General features: G+C 60.4%; 1 protein-coding gene across 2 annotated transcripts; it reads right to left on the bottom strand.

Annotated features, from left to right (window-relative positions):
* Positions 1 to 1,074: 1,074 nt before the first annotated feature.
* On the bottom strand, positions 1,075 to 15,791 carry NRTN (neurturin). Of its 2 annotated transcripts, none has more exons than XM_057709445.1 (3): positions 15,689 to 15,791; positions 4,513 to 4,728; positions 1,075 to 1,651 (listed from the first exon to the last, which is right to left on the bottom strand). In XM_057709445.1, exons 2-3 carry the CDS (start codon positions 4,679 to 4,681, stop codon positions 1,227 to 1,229), a joined length of 594 nt encoding a protein of 197 aa, XP_057565428.1. In that variant the 5' UTR covers positions 4,682 to 4,728; positions 15,689 to 15,791; the 3' UTR covers positions 1,075 to 1,226. The 2 variants fall into 2 exon arrangements, with proteins under 2 accessions (XP_057565428.1, XP_057565429.1); XM_057709446.1 differs by lacking the exon at positions 15,689 to 15,791 and adding an exon at positions 14,526 to 14,644.
* Positions 15,792 to 22,500: the final 6,709 nt, after the last annotated feature.

The raw sequence follows: 22,500 nt of genomic DNA, 5'->3' as shown, positions 1-22,500 counted from the left end.
TGATGTTTAGAAGGTGGTCCTGAGTGCAGATGTGTGGGGAAAGCGGGGAGGGGGCCACTCTAGGAGACACAACAGTACAGGAGGGAAGGGGCTGTTCTCTCAAGAGCCCCAGTCTGGGGTTGGGGGAGCGAAGAGGAGAGGGGACCATGTCCTCGGAAACGCTCTCTGGGTGAAGGCGGAGTTGAGACCCACCCCCCCCATCCCACCCTCAAGTCTGAGGGGAAGAAGGGGTGGGATCCACGCCATCCGGTCTCCCGGGTACCAGCCAGGGCTCGCAGTACCCACTCCCTTCCCCGCCCCCCCCAGACTGTGGGACCTGCCGACCCCTCCCCTCCCGCTGGGAACCCAACACCCCGGCGCGGTCTTGGGCCTGCCAAGCATCAAGGTGACACCGCGGGCAAATCTAAACACCACACTGCGCTTTTTCCATCCTCCACGGAGGCTCACTGTAAATTCTCCCTCGAGCTCCGGCCAGGGCTTTTATGGCCCCAGGGCTTAGGTCCCTGGGGACCCGGCTCTGCCCCAGCAGGCGCCGGTTTTGGGCTGGATGGGGTTGGCGCCCGCCCCAGACCTATCCCCGCAGGGAGATGGGCAGCGCGCTTGTATTTTTAGCTGGTGAAAGGAGATAGTGGCTCCGAGTTCACCCTGATGGGGGCTGACCAGGCCCGAGGAGGCCTGTTGAGTGAGGGAAGCCTGGTCCACCTGGACCTGTCTCCTCATCTGCACTGTGGTTCCACCTTCCCTCCCCAGAAGGACACCTTGCTGGGATGTGGGGATAGGACACGCCGTAAAGGGGCACGGGGACCCGCAGAGAGGTTGGGAAAGAAGGTTCCTGCCGATATTTCCCCATTCACCCCACTTTCCTTTTTGTACTGCGGAAACAGGACCCTCTTTGCATCTACTTCCCTTTTCCCCCAAAGCCAATGGGATCCTCCCACCATCCTTCAGGTGGTACCCGCACCCGTCCCCCTTTTCCCAATGGAGACGGCGCCTCTTCCCTGTACGCCCTCATGCCCCTCCAACGGGTGGGCACCCCCGGAGCGCGAAACTATAAATCGGGCTCGATTTTCCACACTTTATCTTGGTACAGTTATCGCGAGAGTCCTGAGCCCTCGACGGCATTTTCTGCGCATGGGCAGTCTGTCGCGGGGCTTGCCAGGCGGGACGGTGGGTGCCGTCGGGGCGGGGGGCGTGGCCACCGTCTCGCCGGGCCGGGTGAGGTAGGGTCACACGCAGGCGCACTCGCGCGCCGACAGCTCGTGGACCGTGTGGTAGCGACTGTGCGTGTCCAGGAAAGACACCTCGTCCTCGTAGGCCGTCGGGCGGCAGCAGGGCTGCGCGCGTACCCGCTCCCGCCGCACTCGCCGCCTCTGGCGCAGGCGCCGCAGCCCCAGGTCGTAGACGCGCGCGGCCGCCTCGCATGCGCCTGCGCAGTAGCGGAACAGCACCGTCTCGTCCGACGCGTAGCCCAGGCCCAGCTCGCTCACGCGCACCTCGAGCTCGCGCAGCCCGCACGGTCGTGTGCCCGACCGCGCACGCGCGCGCCGCCGCCGGGGTCCCGCCCGACGGCGCGGACCCGGGGACCGCCCGGCCCAGGGGGTCAGTTCGCGAAGCTCCACCGCGTCCGGGGCGCCCTGCAGCAGTGCACGGTCTGCGAGGGGATGGAGAGAAGGGTGCGGGGGTCAGTGGGTGGGTGGGAAGGAGCCCCCTACCCTCGCTGTTTCCCTGCAAGAAAGGACACTTGCGGAGACTCAGAGGTGCTCGTGCACCCTCTCCCGACCACTTTTTATCTTGCTCCCGGATTCCCGTTCATGCACCCTCTCTGGGCGCTCTAGGGGGTGTATATCCCCCATGCTGGGTCCCCAGGGCCACCAACACCCTTCTCTGGACGCTCCATCTATGATGGACTGCTCAGAACCTGGCACATTCTTTTTGGGTGCCCTGACCACATTCCAACCTGCCCCACCTTGAGCTGAGCGGACCTGGGTGTCTGTCTTCCTCTGGGCACAACCTCACCCAGCACTCTCTGTGGACTCCATCCCTATGCAGGACGGCACTGGGGATTTTCCCCCTTTTCACTGAGCTGCTCTCACCTCACTGAAGAAAAGAAAGGGAAGGCTCAGCAGGGGGTATGGCGATCCAAATCCCTGTCCCTACGGGGCCCCAGCTGCCCCATCCCTGTTCTGGGCTGCCCCAGGGCACTGGCCCATCCTTTCTGAGCAGGGTTAGGGGGGCTGCTTCCCACACCCAAACCCCCCCACTCTAGTAAAGCTGTCATGGGTCTCTCGCTCACCCTCTGGGGTCCTCACCCAAAGCCCCCGCATCTTCTCTGAGCTCCTGGCCTGTTCACAGCCCCCCACCCTGTCCCTGCTGCTCCACCGTGTAGTGCGACTCAGTTTCCCCTTTCACAAAACCAAATCGGGGTGGGTGGGCTTCTCAGAATGCACAGAGGAGCAACAAGCAGTGACGTCTGCATGGGAAGCCTCTGTGGGGACCCTACCCCATAGGGTGGCAGCAGCGGATGTCAGGGCAACCCCCATGTTACAGGAAACTGGGCATCCAGAGGGGAAAAGACTTGCCCAAGGCCACACTACCAGCAGGTGGCAGAGAGAGAGAAGCCCAAACAGCAGTCTTCCCGCTTCCATCATGTGCCCACGTTTGGTCCAGGTCCAGCCCCTGTCTCCCACAGCTTCCTGGAGCCATAGATTCCCAGGGCCCCATGGCCTAAATTTATTTCCCAAGCGGCTGGCCCTGCCCCCAGTACTCCTCAGCTCCAGGAGAGAAAGAAGTGCAGAGGTTGGAATGGCAGGCAGTGCTAACAGTCTGCAGGCAGGGGGGCTCCCAGCCCCTGAGCAGGCGGCAGTCACACTTGCGGCTGAGAGAGGAAATCCTGAGTTTAGCCCCCACCTGCCCCCAAGGCTGGCGCACCTGGCTGTCAAAAGAAATAGCTTCCTGGGAGGCCCGAGGGGGGAAGGGCTGTCTGTCACCCTGGAGGGGTGTCTGTTCCCAGAGGGGGTCTCCGAAAGCAGATAAGCCCAGGTTCTGAGCAGTTGACGGCCCTGTTCTGTGCCCCAGTTTCCTTGTTTGCTCAGTGAGGCTTGCAGGGTCCCCACTTTGGCTGGGGCCGGGAGGGGGGAAATGGGCGGCCACCCAGCAGTATCTGCTGAGTTCTTGAAGCCCTTGGGCAGGAGAAGGGTGGCTGGCACTGCCTGCTCTGGGGTTAGGTTGAGCCTGGCTCACTTCTGATGCCTAAAATTCCAACATTTAGTGTGCCAACCCCAAAGGTCTGTGTCTAGAGAGTTAATTCAGGGGCTTGCCAGATAAGATACAGATGCCCAGTTAAATGTGAATTTTAGATACACAATGAATAATTTTCTAGTATAGTATCCAACCCTGCCTCCCTTCAGCAGCCTGGTCACGTGCACAGGGTCTGGAACACAAAGAGATGAGGTTCGCAAGCCCCCCACCCCCCAAGCCTGAAATTCCACCATCAGCGCATTAGTCCCAGGGCCTAGAACACTGGGACTCTGGGGGATCGGGAGCCACCCCCTTCCCCCAGTAGGGTTTGGTCCAGGGACAGGATGCGGGGCAGGCAGGACCCGACCATGGGCCGAGATCCTCCCCGGTGCCTGAAATTCCACCATTGGTGCTTTGCCCCCAGGGCCTGGAGCACTAGCTTTGGGGGGCCCCACGCGGGTCTCTGAGACTCACTGTCCTGGGAGGGACTTTGCCGTCTGTAGGGGGAGCCGCGGGGGCGGAAGTGCAGCCCGCGCCTGAGGCCACCCTTGTCCATTGTGAGGACAAGAAAGAAGGATTGTGTGGGCCGCCAGGGCGGGTGTGGATGTGCACATAGGCGTGCACGCAACCCCTACCCACGGGAGGGCCACGCCCGCGTCCTGTCCTGGCGGGTGCGTGATGTCGGGGCCCACGCACCACACTGGCCCCAAAGAACCTGCAGAGCGCAGGCGCCAGGGGCTAGTGGGGAGCTGGGCCGTGGCAGCCACGCCCCCCCGGAGTGGGCGTTTCCATTTTTCTACCTCCACGCTTCCCCACCCCCCCCCATCTTTCTATCCCGTCCTTCTTTCCCTTTCTCTCTGTGCCTGTTTCCCCATTTTTAGGACTCTTCCTCTTTCTAGGTCTCTCTCTGTCTCCCCCTCCCCTTGGTCCCTTTCCACCCTGACAAGTCACTAGGGCCTGGGCTCGGCCTCCCTCTCTCTCCACCCCCCTCTGTGCTGCAGGGACCGCCCAGGCCGAATGCCCAGGTCTAATCTCCATCTGGCCCCCGGCCCCTCAGGGCTAGAGCCTAATTCCTTTTGACAGCTGAGCCAAGAGACCCCAGTTCCCAGCGGCCATGCCCTTCGACACCCCTGCCAGGCCGTTGGGGGGATTTGCACCCTCCCTCCACCCCATCTAAAATAAGCCTCTGCGGCCCCGCTCCAGTGCGTGAAATTCCACCATTGCGGCCGCTGCGATGTTGGGGGTATCTGACCTAAGACAGGGCGGAGGGCTTACACTGGGCCAGGCGGGCAATTCGGGCGTCCAGGGTGCGAGGCGGCCGGCGCAGCGGGGCCAGCGCGGGTCCGAGGCGGTGGCTGAGGAGCAGGCCGTCCCGACACATCCAGATGGAGAGCACGGAGCTGCAGAGCACCGAGGCCAAGGCCGCCGCCTTCCAGCGCTGCATCCTCAGCCTGCGTGCACGGGATGGTCAGCCACACGGCCTCCGTCTGTCTGTCAGGCAACAAACGAACGGGCTCGGGATGCTGGACCAGGCACTGGGGATACAGTGGGGCCCCTGATTTTGAACCACTCCTGCTTAATGATCAATAATAACATAGAAGCTATTCATCAAGGAACCACTGAACAAGGTTGTGAAAAATGCTGCCAAGGACTGGGTGGGCAGTGTGCCAAGGGTAACCTGGGAACCACCCCCACCTGGGGGTCCCAGAGTGCTTTCCTGAGGATTGAGGAAAGTTGAGACTTGAGCACAGGTAGGAGTCGGCCAGGCAGAAGAGAATGGTATCTCAGGCAGGGGAAACAGCCGGTGCAAAGGTCCTGAGGCGTGACCCTGGGTGGCCAATCCAGCCAGCAGGCTGGGGTGGCTGGAGCCCAGTGTTTAGGGAAGAGTGGAAGGAGGTGAGGACATCCCCAGCAGGGGGCACTGTGGGACAAGGGTCGCGAGGAGTGGTTGTGCTTAGAATACAGTCTGGGCTGGGATGCCGGAGCCCCTGGGGTTGAGACATATTGATGTCTCTGGGAGTGACTTCCTGCCCCTCTCTGAGCCTAGGTTTCGCCTTCAGAAAAACTGATGCCCAGAAGCAGGCAGCAAATGGACCAAAGCTGCCCTCGACCCATCTCCAGGCCTTTGTACAAGCGGGTCCTTCCATCCAGAACATTCTCTCCTCCACTGACTCCCACTCCCATTCCATTTTCAGCCTTAGCTTGGGACGGCGCCTCCCCAAGGAAGCCTTCCCTGACTGCTCCTCCTCCCCAGCCCCAGGCCGGCGCAGAGGCACCCTCTGGGCCCCCACAGTGCCCCCAGCTTCCCCCATTAGGGCACCGATTACTCAGTGTTGTGGCTGCCTAGTCGCCGTGGATGTTTAATAACCCACGCGCACCCCCACACCGCCATCCTGTCTGAGAAGCTCCCCGCCACTGGGCGGCCTCCAGCTCGCGTTTACATTCCCCCAGCCGGCCGCCTGGTGTCGGCCCGCGCGGGGCCTGGCGGCCGGCCCGGTGTAAACATTTACACGGAGCGCTGAAAGCCCGGCTGGACGGCGGTCAGCGCCCGCGCTCGGCCGCGGGATGCCGGGCGCCCCCACGCGCGCGCCTGCGGCCGCACAGGCTGACCGACGCTGGGCAGAGCGGTTATTTGCGTGCTATTTGCATACATTTGCATGTGGTTTGCATGTGTCGGCGCTCGGGGGCGGGGCGGGGTGTGGTTAAGAGCAGTACCGCTGGAACCTTCTCTCCCCCACCGCACGAATGCACTCGCACTGGACCTACGCCAGACAGTAAGTAACAGAAGACACCTATTTAAGCGCCTGCTGCATACCAGAGCCGGTGCTGAGCCCAGGAAGGAGGCATTATAACCTCCATTTTACAGCTGGGGAAACTGAGGCACAAAACAGAGAGGGGCTTGGCCAAGGGCACAGCTAGGAAGGGATGTGGGATTCACGCCCTGGTTCTTTGACACGACACACACCACATGGGGGGAGCAAGTCCTCTGGAGTCATTCTGAGGACCTGCCACTATTGGTGGCATTTGATACTGCCATTATTATTACTGGTGGTGATGGATAATGAGCTCCTCCCTCCCCCTAACATGGGGGTATGTAAACAAACCCTGGGCCAGCCCAGAGAGCTGAGGCACAGCATGTGCAAAGCCCCTGGGGTAGAGCCTTGCCTGGCTCCTTGAAGAAACCATCAAGGCAGCCCTGTGGGGCTGGAGCAGAGTGAGTGACGGGGAAAGAGGGAGGAGGTCAGAGAGGCGGTGGGGACAGGTCATGCAGGGCCTGTGGGCAGCGTGGAGATTTCATTCTCAAGGTTGCACAGCAAGCTGTCAGCCCTTGCATTTGTCAGGTGCCCAAACCCACTGCCTTTGCCCTTAAGGAGCCCCTACTTTATGCCAGATCCCGTTCCGCAAACAACGCATATTATTAAGTCATTTCAACCTCACAAGAGTCCTTATCCGCATTTTACAGATGGGGAAACGGACCCGGAGTGGCGAAGTGACTTGCCCGGAGTCACAGAGCTGAGATTGGAACTCTAGTGGCTTCACCCACCCTGGAAGGGGGAGACAGGCAGGGAAACCCACCCGGAGCCCAAGACCTCAGGGGGGCAAAGCCCTCTCTGGACCCCCAGCACCCTGCTTGTCCTCATACCCAAGTCTTGGAGTGGCGTGCCTCAGTTGCCCTGTTAGACTGGAACAAGGTCCCCTGCACAACGTCAGCCCAAAACAGGGGGCTGAGAGGGTAGCGTCGCAAGCCCGGCCACAGGAGCCCCTGGTGGCCTAGGAACTGCAGACCCCCCCAGAGCTCTGATGGGGTGCAGGGAAGCAGGGGGCCGCCAGGGGAGGGGGCCCGGCAGGCGCAGCTGATAAGCGTCTGCTAACAAGGAGCCTTTCTGTCTGGGGGTCACCAGACTGGTTTGTCTCTGGCAGGACCTGACAGGAAGGAGGGGTGGCGGAGGGCATGGGGGAGGGGACACATGGACCAGGGGACCCTGTGTGCTTGTGTCATGGGGAGGCGGGCATTCACACAGAACACTTGGGGGCTCAAACTCACACCCCGTGTTGCTCACACACGCTCTGACCCGCTAGCGCACACACACACTCTCACATGTGCCCAAACACTTGCACGCACACCCTCAGACACCACCCCGCTCACACATTCCTACATGCTGTGGCACGCTCACAGATGCCATCCCACTTACACACTCAGTGTTCTCACACTCACACCCTCCAACAGGATTGCACTCACACACTTGAACACAACCCCGCACTCAGGTGTTTTCCCACCTAGAACCCGATCACACTCACACTCAAACATGATCACACCCCCACACCTGAACGCCACCACACTCACGCACTAGTGTGTTTCACACTCACACTCTCACACATAGGCATTTTACGCACAAACATGATCACGCTCAAGCACTACCACTCACACACTAGCGTTTGCACACGTGCACACACGTGCTCTGACTTGCACTCGGGAGCCCGCCACCACTCACACCCCTTATACTCTCGCACACCCATGGAAGCTCCCACACACCCTCAGTACTCACACTCCCACACACTCAAGCACCTTCACACTCAGACATACATTGTCTCTTGCACGCTGACACAGAGAATGGGCACGCCACCCACATGCCTCCTCCAAGCCTTCCTGTGAGCACCTGAACTTGAACTTGTGCGTGCACAGGCGTGCCTGTCATCACCTGCATCCTGCATTCCAGCCACACGTGCACACACCCAGGGGGGCACACACGCGAACTGCGGACCCTCTGCTGCAAAGATTCCGGGGGGACAGTGAGCGACACAGACACGGGCTGCGAATGGGGAGAAGGGAGGCTGGGGAGGCAGAGTCACCAGGAGAAGCGCCCGCCCTGGCCACTGGTACCCAGCCCAGGCCCACACCTGCCAGCGTTTCAGGTGTCACCCATCTGCCCAGACGGGGCCTGGCCAGGGTTCCCCTCCCAGTCCAACAATGTCCAAACCCTGGAGAATCCTCACTGCCCAGGGAAGCGGGCATCTCCCTTCCTGGGGGAGCCAGGCCGGTCTGAACTGCAGCAAGAGGGATCTGGGATAGACCCCCACTTCTAGCTGGAGGCCACAGAGTCCCCAGGGCTGGGGCAGAGAAGGAAGGGACATTGAGGCTCAGAGAGGGGAGATGAGTAGCCCACAGACACATAGTCAGGTGGAATCTTCCAGTTATCCAGGGAGAAGACAAGTAGGGTGAGGGTGCGTGGGTGTTTCTGGCAGCTTCCTTGATGGTACCAGGGAAGACTGCTCATTATCTTGATGTCCCGGCTATCTTCCAGGACTCCACCTTCCCACCGAGCTTCCCAGGAAACACCTGCCAGGCATACCTGTTCCTGGGGTCAACAGCCTTCGTCCTGCAGAGCTCCTGACCTCAGGGAGGAACCTACGTCATGCTTGTTCCCAGGGAGAGGAAGGAGGGGGGGGAACCCTCCCTTTATCCCCCCATCTCTCTAGTCTGGGGGAGGCCTGGAATCAGGGCCTGGCTCCATCAGGTGAACTCTTACTCATCCTTCAAAGTCCCAGCTCCTATAGCCCTTCCTCCAGGAAGCCATTCCTGCTCCCCATCTTGCCCCCGCCAGCCGCAGATCCCTCACTCTCGCCCAGCTCTGCCAGCATTGTGTCTGGGTCCACGTCTGTCTTTGCTGGACAGGGTGGGGGGCTTCTGAAGGTCCTCTCAAGGCAAGGGCAGGCTTTGATAATTCTGTCCATGGTTGCCAGGCTCTTGCCCGTATGGCACCTCCCTCCACGAGTACCATTCCCCTTCCTCTGCACCTCACTGCTGGACACGTTTCTGGTCCTCCTGTACCTCCATTTCCCTGACTTCAGAAAAGGCCCGAGGGGGGCCGCCCAGCACCGTGGGAATGACCAGGTGGCTTGTGGAGCTGGCATCACTGCCCACTGTGGGGACAGCCTGCACGTGTGGGCCAGCCCGTGAGGAAGGGTGTGTCTGAATGCTGTAGTATGTGGGATCCAGAAGGCTGAATGCGCATCCCTGGTCTGCCTCTTCCTGGCTGGATAACGTGGGGGCAAGCTCCTCCCCCTCTCGGAGCCTCAGTTTCCCATCTGTACAATGGGCTGCACAGGACACCCTCCTCATCCGCGGGGCCATTTCATTCAGCGAAGTCCCGCAGGCTCGGCCTGATGGCAGCAGCTGGGCCCGGGCGTGAGACACATGTGCTTGCACGCCCTTAATTCCGTTTCCTCCATCAGTGCTACAGCTCCAGGGCTGGCAGCTGGGCTCATTCCCAGGGCAGCCTTGCTGAGCTCTTTTCCCCCAGATGGCCCCTGGGGGTTGCCTAGGGTTCCACTGATGGGGAAACTGAGGCCCCAGGAGGGGCGGGACTTGGGCCTCTCTCAAGACAGGATTCAATGGTTCTGCAAAACAAGAAACAAATTCCACAGCCCACAAAAATGTGCCCCCTCCCTTGGAGGGCCCCAGGGCCCAGCCCCACCCCATTGTAGGCATGAGGAGGCCAGGGCAGGCACAAGCTGGCGACGCACATCTGGGGGTAAACCAGGAACATCTGGCTAGCACAGCTGGTTCCGATGTCGCGTCTGCAGGGGCCAGGGGCCGGCCTGTGGGGTGGCCTCATGGGAGGGTGCAGGCGCAGACACCCCCAGCAGAATCTTCTAGGCCTGCCCAGAGGTGGGAGCCCAGCCTCTCCTCTTTTTGTCCCCAACCCAGAAGCTGCCAGCTGCCCAATCACTAGAACCATTGCTGGCTCCCTGCTACTCTGAGAATCAAGTCTCGGGTCCTGAGCTTGTCTTAAAGGGCTCTGGGCCTGTCTTTGCCAAAGTGATGCTGAGAGGTGGACAGACAGAGAGAGCAACTTCTGGGGAAAACTGTGTTGGTTGCTTTGTGATAATAACAGGAGTAAAAAAAAATTAGCTAATAGTAACACTAGCAAACAACACCACTGATGCTGTTCTAAGGACTTTACATGTGGTGACTTATAGAAAGGTGTGGACCATTTTATCCCCATTTTGTAGACAGAAAAACTGAGGTCCAAAACACTGAAGTGACTTCTTCAGAGTCAAACATAGCATAAAGGGCCACTCTGGGATTTGAACTCAGGTGGTGGGCAAACTCCTACTCATCCCTCAAAGCCCCAGCCTCAATGTCCCCTCTTCCACATTCCTAACCACTGTATCATATGGCCTCCCTAATAACAACAAGAACAAGAATAATAACACTAACACCTGGCAGTGTTGGCTATTTCTTTTATTTAGTGCCAAGCATTCTGCTAAGTGCTTTCCACATGTTTAATTCTCCCGGCAGTCCCTGAAAAAGATGCGGTTCTTATTATTAGTCCCACTTCCCACATGGGGAAACTGAGGCTTGGAGATGTAGAGTGACTCACTCAAGGTCACATGGAAGTTAAGTGGCTGAACTGTGGCTGAACCTGAGTCTGACTCTCAACTTGTTCTCTCAATGTCTCCACAACCCCAGTAACAAGGGTAACTGAGGGGCAGGGGAGAAGGTGCGATAGATCTTGCTATTTGGGAGACCAGTGGGGCTGAGATCCAGGAAAGTAAAAGGTTTTCTCAAAGACACACAACAGAGCAGAACTAGCAAGTAAACAGAGGGCCCACATGGCAGAAAGCCCAGTGTGCCAGGCTGGGTTCTGCCCCCAACACATTCACCCAACACTTATTGAGAGCCTGCTGTGTGCTGGGCCAGCCAGGGAACTCAGGATGACCAAGGCCAACCTGGGCCCCCACCCTTGCCAAGCTCACCCTCCAGTCAGGGAGATGGATAATAAAAAAAAGAAAGAAAGAAGGTAATTTAGGGAATTCCTTGGCGGTCTAAGTGGTTAGGACTCGGCGATTCCACTGCCGGGGCCCTGGGTTTGATCCCTAATTGAGAAACTAAGATCCCACAAGCCGCGTAGCCAAAAAGAAAAAAAAAAAGAAGGTAATTTAGAGGTAGACAGTGCAACGACAGCCCCCAAATAAAACAAGGTGAAGCCATAGTGACTGGGGCTGCGTTTAGGCTGAGTGATCAAGGAGGGCTTCTCAGAGGAGGCAGCATTCGTGCTGCGCCCATGTGAAGATCTAGGAAGAGTGTTCCAGGCAGAGGGAACCGCACGAGCAAAGGTTCAGAGGCAGGACGATGCCTTTTCAAGGGGACCGGTGTGACCAGAGGAAACTGAGCCAGAGGACAGCACAGAGAGATGAGAGGAGAGATAAGGGGAGATCCTGTGCCCCACAGGGTCAGCGCTCCGTTCCCCACCAGTGCCTGGAGTCCTCTTCCTGTACAGGCGCCCGCGTGGGCGCGTTCTTGGGGTGGCTGGGCCAGGGAGCATGTGTGTGTGTGTGGTGGGGCCGCCAGCTTTTCAGACCCGCCGTTTCTGGCCCAGCCCTCTGTGGCTGGCCCATAAAATTCCCACCTCGACCATCCCAGGCCGGCCTGGGACCGGCCTCACAGGCATCTGGGGCAGGTGGGGGGGCCTCACTGGGGGAGGGGGTGGAATAACAGGATCAGCCTAATGAGGTCTGGCAGGGCTGAACAGCTGGCATGGGGCCCAGCGGGTGGCGCGAGGGATGTGGGTCCTCCGGGAGTGGCCGAGAGGACACCACACAAAGCTGGCCATCTGACAGAAAGGGAAACTGAGGCACAGACCCCGATGCAGCTCAAACCCTCACCCTTTTTTCCTGGGAACCGGGGAACCCGAGTCACCTCTTCCACGTCCCCAAGTTCAGATTCTGCCTTGGCTCCCTGACACACTGAGCTCTTTCGGCATGGATGGTGGGGCCGTCTTTCTGGGCCTCAGTTTCCCCCACTGGAAAGTGAGATCCACCTGTTGGATTTCTTCCAGGACCAGCCAAAGCCTGAGTTCACTGGGATTTGAAAGGAAGAATCTTCCACTCCTGAACACACAAGCCAAAGTGTCCCAGGCCCCATTCAGGCTTCCTTTGTGGCTGTTACCTCCCCTGAAAGTCCAGGAGCCTGGCTGGCTTGTGTGAGAGCCACCTGTCTGCCACCCCCACCCCCGCCCAGCCAAGTACAGCAGGCACTAGGCCTGTCTCGTTCTCTGCTTCATCCTAGCACACAGCTTGGCACACGGTAGCTTAGAGCTTGGGAATTAATGACACGGAGCATAAGGAAAGATCCCTCCCGCTCGCCCAGCCTCAGTTTTCTCAGCTGTGGGGTGGGGAGAACCAGCCTCCCACAGCACCTGCTCAGTTGATGCTCACTGAGCAGAGGGAAGACCCTATCGCCCTTCAAAGGCCTTGAGGCCCAGACCCCTCTGCCCCACCTTGGGGGACCAGGAAAGCTGCATCTGCAGGGGAATCCCACAGCCTCTCAGCAAAGACAGCTGGGCCCAGGGAGGCCAAATGCATTAATGACCTGTTCCTCTCTCTGTGCTTCCAGCCCCCATCTCCAGGAATCCATCCTTGAGGGTCCCAGCCCAGTTCTCCCTGTCAACCTTTCAGAATGGTCTCTCCCTCCCCCACTCACCCCCGGCCCCCTGGATTTTCCAACACCACCCATGCTATTTCCTGCCTCTAGATTTTTGCATATGCACTTCCCACCACCTGGAATGCCCTTGCCGGTCCCATTTAGAAAACTCCTACTCATCCTTCACAGCCCCAGCTGCAATGCCCCTCCTCCAGCAAGTCTCCCCTGACCCTCCTACACTGAGGTAGTGCCTTTGCTCCCCACTCTGGGCTCCATTCTGGATTCAAGTCTGGAAGGACAAGGCCCAGGAGCCTGACACCAAACACAGTCAGCCACACCATCGCTGTCCAACAAACACCGGTGGAAACAATCTCTTGATTGTGTCCTTATGCCTAGTTACAAACTGTTTGATACCCTCTCCTGTCCCAGACTCTTGAAAGCTGTATCCTCTTCTCACCCCCCTGAAAACTGAGGCCTACAACCTGAGAGACAAGCAGTGATAGTGGAGTTTCAGACACTGTGCCCAGCTGCTGGGGGGTGTGTTTTGTTTTCTTCCCTGCGCCCATGGAACTAGCTTCTTTGCAGCTCTCTGGGAGTGGGCTGGAAGACCTGGAAGTAGCTGCGGAACCCCGAACCTCAGCAGTCCTAGAATGAAGGATGTGGGGAGGGGTGTCCAAAAGGCCCAAGGCAAGGGGTTGGGGGTGGGGAGAAACTGGCAAAGTTGGGAGTCTCCCCCCACTGACATCCGCCTAGACCAGTCACGCCCCACTGGGGCTTCCTCAGCCCCGGGCTCTTAAAGACAAAGAGTGTCATGGAACAGAGAGAAGGATGTAGGGCAGGGAGAGGACAGAGCGGCCAGGCAGGAGTGAGGAAAGTCAGGGGTCTGGCCTTCCGTGCCCCCGACCTAGGCCCCTGGCCCTGCTCCCCAGTTACCTGACCCAGCCTTGCAGGTAACCACAGGCCCGCTGAGCCAGGCCAGTGGCTCCACGATCTATGTATGCGGGTATTTCCTGGGGAGGGGACCGTGGTGACATCCACCCCTGGGAGAGGCCACTTCCCTCTCCAGCCCACATCTGCCCACTGTCTGCAGCGCCTTCCGCCTAAAGACTGCAAACTGACCCACCGAACCTTCTGGGAGAATTTTGAGACCATCCTGAGCAAGAGATGCCTTTCGTAAAAAGCAGGGAAGGAAGACGGTCCCCCTCTCCTTCAAATCCAGTCTTTGCCCTTAAGGGACCCCCCCCCCCAAATGGTTTCGCGCCCTCTTGTGGCTGAACAAGCGGCTCCAGGAGGCGAGAGAGCCGGGCCCTTACCGGAGGACACCGTGTCCCCGGCGGCAGCAGCGGCGGCGGCTCGCAGGGAACGCGGCTGGAACGCGCCGCTGACAGATGTTTACTTCTGCGTGCAGCTGGGCCGCGACGGCAGCCCACCGCCCAGGGACTGCGGGATCCGGATGCCCCCCGCGGCCCCTTGTAGACCACAAGGCATAAGGGGTGTCTGGGTCTCGCCCTCCCAGAGGCTGGGGAGGGGATTCCGGCTGCCCCTGCTTCCACTCCTCTCCAGACACACGCATGGGGGTCCGAGAAGGCAGAAGCGCGCCCGCCGCGTCGGACAGGAACCCCCCCCCCTCCCCTGGCCAGACCCTGGCTTGGAGAGGCGCTTGAGATCGCCCTCCCGCCCCCCTGCCACGCGCGGACCTGTCGCCCCTTGACCCCACCCTCTTACACACGCTGCTTCTTGGCTCGAAGCGGGAAGCTACCGGTCCACCCGGAGTCCCTGGAAGCCCCCCCCACCTCCGTCCATGGGGCCGGTCCTCCCCCCGCGCCTGTCCCCTGCGGGCCCCCCGCCTGCCCTTGCTTACCTGCTCCGGGCGCCCGACTAGCCGTCAGCGGCGGCCGCGCCTGCTGCCCGCGCCGGCCCCAGCCCCTGCCCCTGCCGCCGCGACCGCCATCCGGGCCGCCTGGGCCCGCGGCGCCCGGGGGGGCCCGGGCCGGAGGGGGCGGCCGCGGGGGGGGCGCGGCGCGGGCCGGCCCATGGGGCCCCCCCGGGCTCGCTCAGCCGCGGGCTGCGGCCATCCCGGCCCGGCGGAGGCTGGGGCTGACGGGGTGCCCTGGACGGCCGGTGGCTCGGAGGGCGCGGGGCGCAGGGGCGCACGGACGGCGCGGGCGGCCTCGGCGCGCGGAGCGGGGCTCCGGGGCGGCGGCGCGAGGGGCCCGGGCGCTCGGAGCGGCTCCACGGCGCGCTCTCCCGCCGCCTCCGCAGCTCCCGCCGCGGACGGCTCGGCCGGCGCGGGGCCGGGGGCGGGGCCGGGGGCGGGGCCAGGGGCGGTGGCTCGGATTTCCCGGGACAGGGAGCCGCCCCCGCCCCGTCCCGCCCCGCCCGAGGGGGGCCTGAAGAGCGCAGGTGGCAAGGGGGCGGGGGCCACAGCACCCCCCCTAGACGGCGACTTCACCCGGCCCCAGAGACCCCCGCGGCGCTCCTTTGGAAAAGCCAGGGCCCCAAAATGCCCCCCTCCAAGGGGCCCCCCACTAAGATAAGAGCCGCAGCGCCCCCGACGCCAGTCCCTCGATCTTCTGCGTCCCTCACTGCACTGAGAACCTGGTCTTACTGCCAGACCCCTCCCCCCGTCCTGCCCGGTGCCCTTCCCGAAAGCAAGGCCGCAAGAAGTCCCGCTACTAAGGAAGTCCCGCCACTAAGGAAGCCCCTCGGGGGAACACCCAGGACAGCGTCCCTCCAGGTGAGCAGTTTCCCACCCCAGCTCCAAGAACCCCGGCGGCGCATCTTCCGTAAGTACGTGACCTCTCAAGACCACCCCCTCAGATACCCCTCCGCGGAATTAAGCACTCAGCACTCCCCCGGTCGGCGGTAATCACGGCCCCCAATTTCCTCTGACCCCACTGAGTTTTCTGGGGTCCCCAGGCCGTCCTCAGGTCCTCTTCAAGAGAGCTAAAGAAGGCCCCCTCCTAAGAAAGTCATTCCAGAGAACCGAGACCCAACGCTTTCCCCTAAAACAGCAAGTGATACCCTAAGACTGACGACGACAGCCGCTGTCCGCAGCGCCCCTCATCAAGCGGCGCTTCTCCCCGGTCTGGCCTCCGAGCCAGATCCTGGGGAGAAGACCTTTCCCACCGACGGCGCTCTCCTGAGCACCAAGGCCCAAGGCTGCCCCCTACCCTTCCGAGAGCCCAAACCGCGCCCCCGCCCCCGCGCCCGGCCCTCCCCGACGGCTCCGCGTTCCCAATGCGCCCCCTAGCGGCCCCAAGCTGACCCAGGGACGGGGCTGGGGGGCGGGGCTGGCCCCGCCGTGGCCCCGCCCCGCCCCGGCCTAGTTACGGAGAAACACCCGCCCCGCAGCCCCGCCCTCGGGCCCCGGCACTCAGGCTCCCGCCGGGCTGGGTCCCCGCCGCCGTCTGCGTTCCTGGAGCCGGATGCTCTGGTTCTCACTCCCGCCGCCTGATTTCTTGGGGCCTCCTCACTGTGACTCAGGCCGTCTGCAGTCCTCAGATCCCAGCAGCCTGGGGGTTTGTAAGGGCATTAGGTCTTCCTGAGACCGCAGCCGCACCCCAGCACGCGCGCACACACACACACACACACACACACACACACCGCTATCGGCCTGTGCAACTTGCAATACTACTACGCAGTGTACGTGGTGAGAGGTGACAGCATCACCGCGGGCTCACGTGGGTGTGGGGCGCGCTGGAGGCTCGAGCGGGGTGTGGCCCGATTGTGAGTTTGTGGGTAGGCGGGTGGGGGCGTGAGGGTCAAAGCGGCGGCGCTGCGGCTGACCCGTTGCGGTCCAGGATGGAGAGAACAGGGGTCTGTGCTCGCCTCTCTGGGCCTCGGTTTTGCCATCTGTAGCACGGGTATTAGCAATAGATCCTGCTAGGGTTGTAGTCAAGATCAAATGAGTAACCATGCCGGCTGGAGGTGAGCAATGCCCAAGCGTCTGTCACTACTGGAGACGCTAAGGACTCACTTCTCAGTGATCCGCACACCCTGGCCGGGAGGGAAGGGTAAGGCACTGGTGGCCATTCACGCACTCACACATACCCGGACACCCTTCTGAGGACAGCGCCATCCCTACACACACACACAGGGTTCCCTGTAGAGACACAGACACACGCCATATTCATACGCTTAGCAGCCCTCTGGCTCTCAGAGCAGCTCCAGGGGTGACTCCAGGGGACAGAGTAGGATTGCTCCTGCACACGCGTGTACCCTCGGCGGATCGTTACACACACACACACGCACACACACACGCTTTTCACACAAAGCCCCCTGACACACGCAACCCTGAGCGCCGGGTGCCCACCCCACAGCCATGCACGCTGCTGTGCACGCTGCTCTGCACACTTTAGCCCACACGCACACGCTGGGCCGGTCCGGGAAGCACAGCCCCTCTGCACACACGTAGCCAGACCAGGAGCCCCCCGGCCCAGCCATCATTAAGCTGTCACCAGCTGCCCCTCGGCGGCCTCCGCTCACCCCTCACCGCCTGGGCCCCCCTCCCCGTCCGGGCTGGGGGCCGTGGGGGCGGGGGCGTGCAGACACATGGGGTGCAGGACACACACATGTGCCCACCATGTGGACGCTCGTAAAACGGTTGCCCTGGTAACGGCGACTTGAAAGACTCGGTTCTTCCTCTGGGGTGGGCAGGGGCGCAGGGGCGCAGGGGAGGGGCCGAGGGGGGCGGGGCCGGGACCCACGCCCACCTTCCACCATGGGGGGACCCCTCCACACTCAGGGACACACACATTGACCGGGACACACACAGAGAAAGCCTCCCGTCACACTCAGGCCGCGAGAGACCCTGCCCTGCTCAGGGCCAGTCCCACGTGATCACACCAGACACAGGTGTGACGCCTTTGCACACCAGCATGTCACCTCATACAACCCAGCACCCCGGCCACTCTCTGTCGCCAACCACAGGCTTTGTCACCCCCTGGACAGGTGGTGACAGACAGACACCCTGTCACACTGGCTGACTCATGCGGCAGCCAGGAACTGGGGCACACACGGGCACGCCCACCCTCGGCCCCTACCCCCCTCAAGGAGCTGTCTGGGCCCGGTTGCCCAGGAGGCCAAGGGGATTCGGGGGCTGGTTCTATTTGCAGGATACACGGGTATTTACAATGCTTTATTTTTAAACCTTCCTTGTTCCAGACTGGGGCTGCTGCAGGGCGGGGTGGGTGGAACTCAGCCTTGAACCTCCCACGCTAAAAGTGCAGCCCATGGGGAGAGACTGTGCTTGCCTCCATGCGTGGTTGGGGGAAACAAGCTCAGTGAAGACCAGGGGGCACCCAAAGGCATGTGGCCCCTGTGGCTGATTTGAGCCTGCAAGCCCCAGGGTCAAGGCTGAGGCAAGGGTGGGACAGTGCAGGGACAGCCAGAATCCAGGCTGTGCCACCTGCCTGCCCACCCCTGGTGTTTGCTGGGAAATTAGTTCCGCTCCTTCTCTGCCTTACCACCGCACGTCTCCCCCAGGTAGTTCCAGGCAATGCCTCCCTCTCCCCAGTCTGCTCTGAATCCATATGGCAGTGGTGAAACCTGAGGATCAGAGAGGTCAAGACACTGGTACAAGGTCACACAGTAACGCAGAAGCTCAAATCTGGGGCTGGATGACTTCAGAACATTCAGCCACTGCCCCCAGCTGCTCCTCCACCCTTGTCCTCTGGGGGCTGCCCCCTGCGCCCCTCGCATGGTCACTGTTCCCCAGGGGAGTATTCTGTTCGTGGGTAGAGGCCCAGGCAGAGGTTTCGGGAGGCCAGCGGCTGCTGGCCAAGATGCGGACTTGGCTGGTGGAGAAGTTTCCATCTTAGCGCCAGGAGCTGGTCCAGACCCTGCAGGCCCAGGGCTGCACCTCGGGGAACCCCCCCAGGGACCAGCCCCATAGGGGTGGAGGTGGCCTGGCGGCCTCTGTGTCTCTGTCCCTCCAGCCACCACCCAGCCAGAGCATCTCCACACACTGAGCGTCACTCCATCCCCCAGTGCTGGTGGCTGAGCTTGCTGGGCCTCAGTTTCCCCATCTGTGAGATGGTTCCCATGTTTGCTGTGTGCCCAGTGCACACCCGTGGCTGTGGGAAGTGTTGATCTCCCATGGAGAGGTGAGGGGGCTCGCCCGGGGTCACTGGGCCAGCTCAGCACAGAGCTGCTGATTACCGGCCAAGAGGCTCCCTGAAAGCAGGCTTTGAGGCTCTCGATTTGACAAAGTGACCCTCACTTACTGCATGGTGCTGAGGGCAGAGAGAGGCCTCAGCCTCCAACAGGGAACACAGCTGGACACCCACTCCTAGCCAGGGGTCAGAGCAAGGGCCCTGGGGACCAGGGAAGGAGCCGGCCCGACTGGCCAGGATGGGGCCCACGAGGCCTGTGGGCGGCAGGAAGGAGCTGGCTGTTTCCAGGATAGGATGGGAAAAGCAGGACCGGCAGCCGTCCCCACAGGGCCATTTGCTGCCGCAGGTCACAGGTCGAGGGCCCTGTCCCTGGGGGCCCCAGGTCGGCAAGGTGGGGAAGCCATCAGGCCCGGGGGCAGAGGGGTGGGGAGGCGGCTGGGGGCTGGGCCTGGGGTTGGGGGACACCTGAGAGGTGGGGCTGGGGCTGAAGACCATATGGGAGCTCATAGACACCTCCCTGCACACACGAAAGCCACAAATGTGTGGACACTGTGTGTGTATCCATGCACACTTTAAAACAGACACACACACTCATAGACTCATAAGTACTCACATCGACACACAGACACACAATTACATACACAGACGTCCCCCCAAAGTCGATCATACTCTGCAAATATGTACACACCATCACACACACTCACACAGAAACACACAGTACACACACACTCAGGTGCGCACGGCAGCCCCTGCGTCTCATAGGCGCTCTGCAGCACATACCCCTGGCACCCTGTCTCTCGCCACCCGCCAGCCTGGCCCTGCCTTCTTGCGTCCTTGGCCCAGGCTGCCCTAATCCTGGTCTCGTGTCTTGAAGCCAGAAGATAAGGGGCAGCTGCGGCCCCAGATAAAGGAGGCGCAGCCACAAATCCGGGGCGGCCCCAGCGGCAACGGGCAAAGAGCCCGGGCCGCACCTGCCCCCGCGCTTCCTCCCCCATCCAGCCCAGTTGAGAGGGACGGAGAGAGGGCAGGGGAGACAGAGATGTGGAGGGAGAGAGAGAGACGGGGGTGCTGCATGGAGGGGCAGCAGCAGCGACCGCGGAGAAATGGGGACAGATGCAGAGAGAGATGCAGAGAGAGAGAAGGATGGAGAGAGACAGTACACGGAGGGGAGAGAAATGCAGAGAAAGATGTGAGAGATACGCAGAGAGAAGGAAATACAGAAAGAAGCAAAAACACTGAGACACAAACAGGAAGAATAAAAGAAAGGGACAGAGGCAGGGGGAGCCCCAGCGACTGGGCAGAGCGCCAGCGGCACCTTCCTCAGGCCCTGCCCCACTGCCTCCTGGGTGCCTCAGTCTCCCCACCCGCTTGGGGCCTCAGGGCCACCTGCCTCCCTCCTGCTTCCTCGGATCTGCGAAGGTCACGCCTTCGTACGACTCACGACTGGTTCAGAGTTGGGGGGGGGGTCATCTTTCTGAACGTCCCCACACTCTCCAGGCTGACACCTGGGAAGTCCTCAGCTCCCTGCCACAGCCTCAGTGAAGGTGGCACCCCCTCCCCCGCCCCCGAGCAGATCCTGCCCGCCCCCCAGGCCTCTATTTCCCTAGCTATGACAAGATGCATTCACTCCGTGAATGTTCATTGAGCACCTACTGTGTACCAGGCCTGGTGCTTCATGGTGGTGACACAGAACGACTGAAGCAGACCCGACTCCCACCAGCTCTGGGCTCATAGTTTAATGGGGGAGATCCCCAGTGCATCCCTTTTCCAGAGAAGGAGAAGCCGAGAATGGAAGGCTAAGTGCAATGAGCAAGGTGACTGAGTGCAGGGAATAGTGTTCCTGGGAGAGGGAACAGCATATGCAAAGGCTGGAAGGGAAGACTGGCTCATGGGAGGTCTGGAATGAACTTGGTGCTTGAGTTTAGGGAGTGAGGAGGTGAAGGGGCATGGAGTGGGGGAAAGCAGCAGGGGCTGGATTATGCTGGAACTTTGGGGCTGTGGTACAGGGCTGGGGCAGTAGGGAGCCATAGAAGGATTGGGAGCAGGGGAGGGCTATGGTCAGATCTGTGTTTTATTTATTTTTTATTTTTTATCAAGAACTCCCATTCATTTATTTTTATTTATTTATTTTGGCTATGTTGGGTCTTCGTTGCGGTGCATGGGCTTCTCATTGCGGTGGCTTCTCTTGTTGCAGAGCACAGGCTATAGGTGCACAGGCTTCAGTAGTTGTAGCATGCAGGCTCAGTAGTTGTGGCTTGTGGACTCTAGAGCAGAGGCTCAGTTGCTCTGCAGCATGTGGGATCTTTCCGGACCAGGGCTCGAATCCGTGTCCGCTGCACTGGCAGGCGGATTCTTAGCCACTGCGCCACCAGGGAAGTCCTTGGATCTGTGTTTTAGAAAGATCTGTGGGAGGCTGGGCTGTTGGGGGCAGGATGGAAGATTGAGGCCTGGAAGGGGGTTGCTGAGAGAGGGGGTGGACTAGAGAGAGACTCCAGAGAGAAAGCAGGTAGGACATGGGGAAGAACAGGCTGTGGGGGGAGAGAGAGGAGGGGAGGCTTATGTCCGAGTCTCTGGCTAGGCTGTGGGGCAGCCCCTGGGCCAGGGACCTCTGCAGCCCAGGGATTAAGGTAGAGTTTGGATGAATACCTGTTCCCCTCCATACAAGATCAGAGAGAGGAATAAGGGAATTAATACATGAAAAGAGCTTAGAACAGAGCCTGCTATACAGTAAGTGCTCAATAAGCTCCTAGATACTGGTAAATGATAACATTACACCATTATAATATGATAAATAATAACTAATTAACATGACACATGTTAATACCATGGGTATTAATGGCCAGTCCAGTCTCCCTTTCTCCCCCTTACAGGAAGCCTTCCGGGATTGCCTTACACAGAGAAGGCAGGTCGTCACAGGGCAGAGCCAGGGAAACTTAGGGGGGTTCTCCTTGGAGGCTGAGGCCCAGAGAGGGGAGGCCCATTCCTGAGGTGGTCCTCTGTGGACCTCAGTTTCCCACCTGAATGACTGTCTCCCCGGAGTGGTCTGGGTGGCCGTGGGATGACTTTGGGGAGACAATGATAGAACCTCAGACGGCAATAGGACGGGCCTCAGTAAGAAGTGGGCTCCCATCCCTGGAGGTGGGTAAGGGGTCTGAGTCTCCCAAGGACTACTGTGGTTTCTTCCAGAGTCCCTGATTCCACTGTTTTATTCCCAGATTGTCCTACAGAGGGCGGCCGAGGCCAGAGATGGAAATAAGCTGTTCCCCGCCCCCATTCCATACTCTCCCAGGTCTTGGAAAAGCAGGTGCTGAGCCTGTTGGGGCCTCAGGCAAATCCTTTCCCTCCTGGAGGCTCAGTTTCTCCACCTGTCACTCAAGGAACACAGTCCCTGCCTCACTTCCTGCTCAGGGAAAACTTTGTCAAGCTTAGCAGTGAAATGTGAGGGCAGATAAGGGATTGGTTATTCTCAACCTGCACTGTGTTCACATGATTCAAGGCAAATAATCGTAAAAAAGTAACAACGGTAGTTGTTAATGTTTATTGTTATTTATTGAATCCTTACTTTCCAAAAGAGATACTTCTATCAGCCCTGTTTTTCTGATGAGGAGACTGAGACACAGAGAAGTTACAGGACAATGTTCTGGGACTTCTCTGGCGGTGCAGTGGGTAAAACACTGAGCTCCCAATACAGGGGGGCCAGGTTCGATCCCTGGTCGGGGA

This window comes from Hippopotamus amphibius, chromosome 15 (genome assembly GCF_030028045.1).
Source record: "Hippopotamus amphibius kiboko isolate mHipAmp2 chromosome 15, mHipAmp2.hap2, whole genome shotgun sequence".
NCBI classification, from domain to species: domain Eukaryota; kingdom Metazoa; phylum Chordata; class Mammalia; order Artiodactyla; family Hippopotamidae; genus Hippopotamus; species Hippopotamus amphibius.
This window is presented reverse-complemented; position numbering and strand designations above follow the sequence as displayed.

Excerpts from the sequence above, each read along its gene's own strand:
- NRTN (XM_057709445.1), bottom strand. The coding sequence starts at position 4,681 with ATGCAGCGCTGGAAGGCGGCGGCCTTGGCCTCGGTGCTCTGCAGCTCC. Across the intron at positions 1,652-4,512 it reads AATTGCCCGCCTGGCCCAGT|ACCGTGCACTGCTGCAGGGC; the intron begins GTAAGCCCTCCG and ends ATCCCCTCGCAG.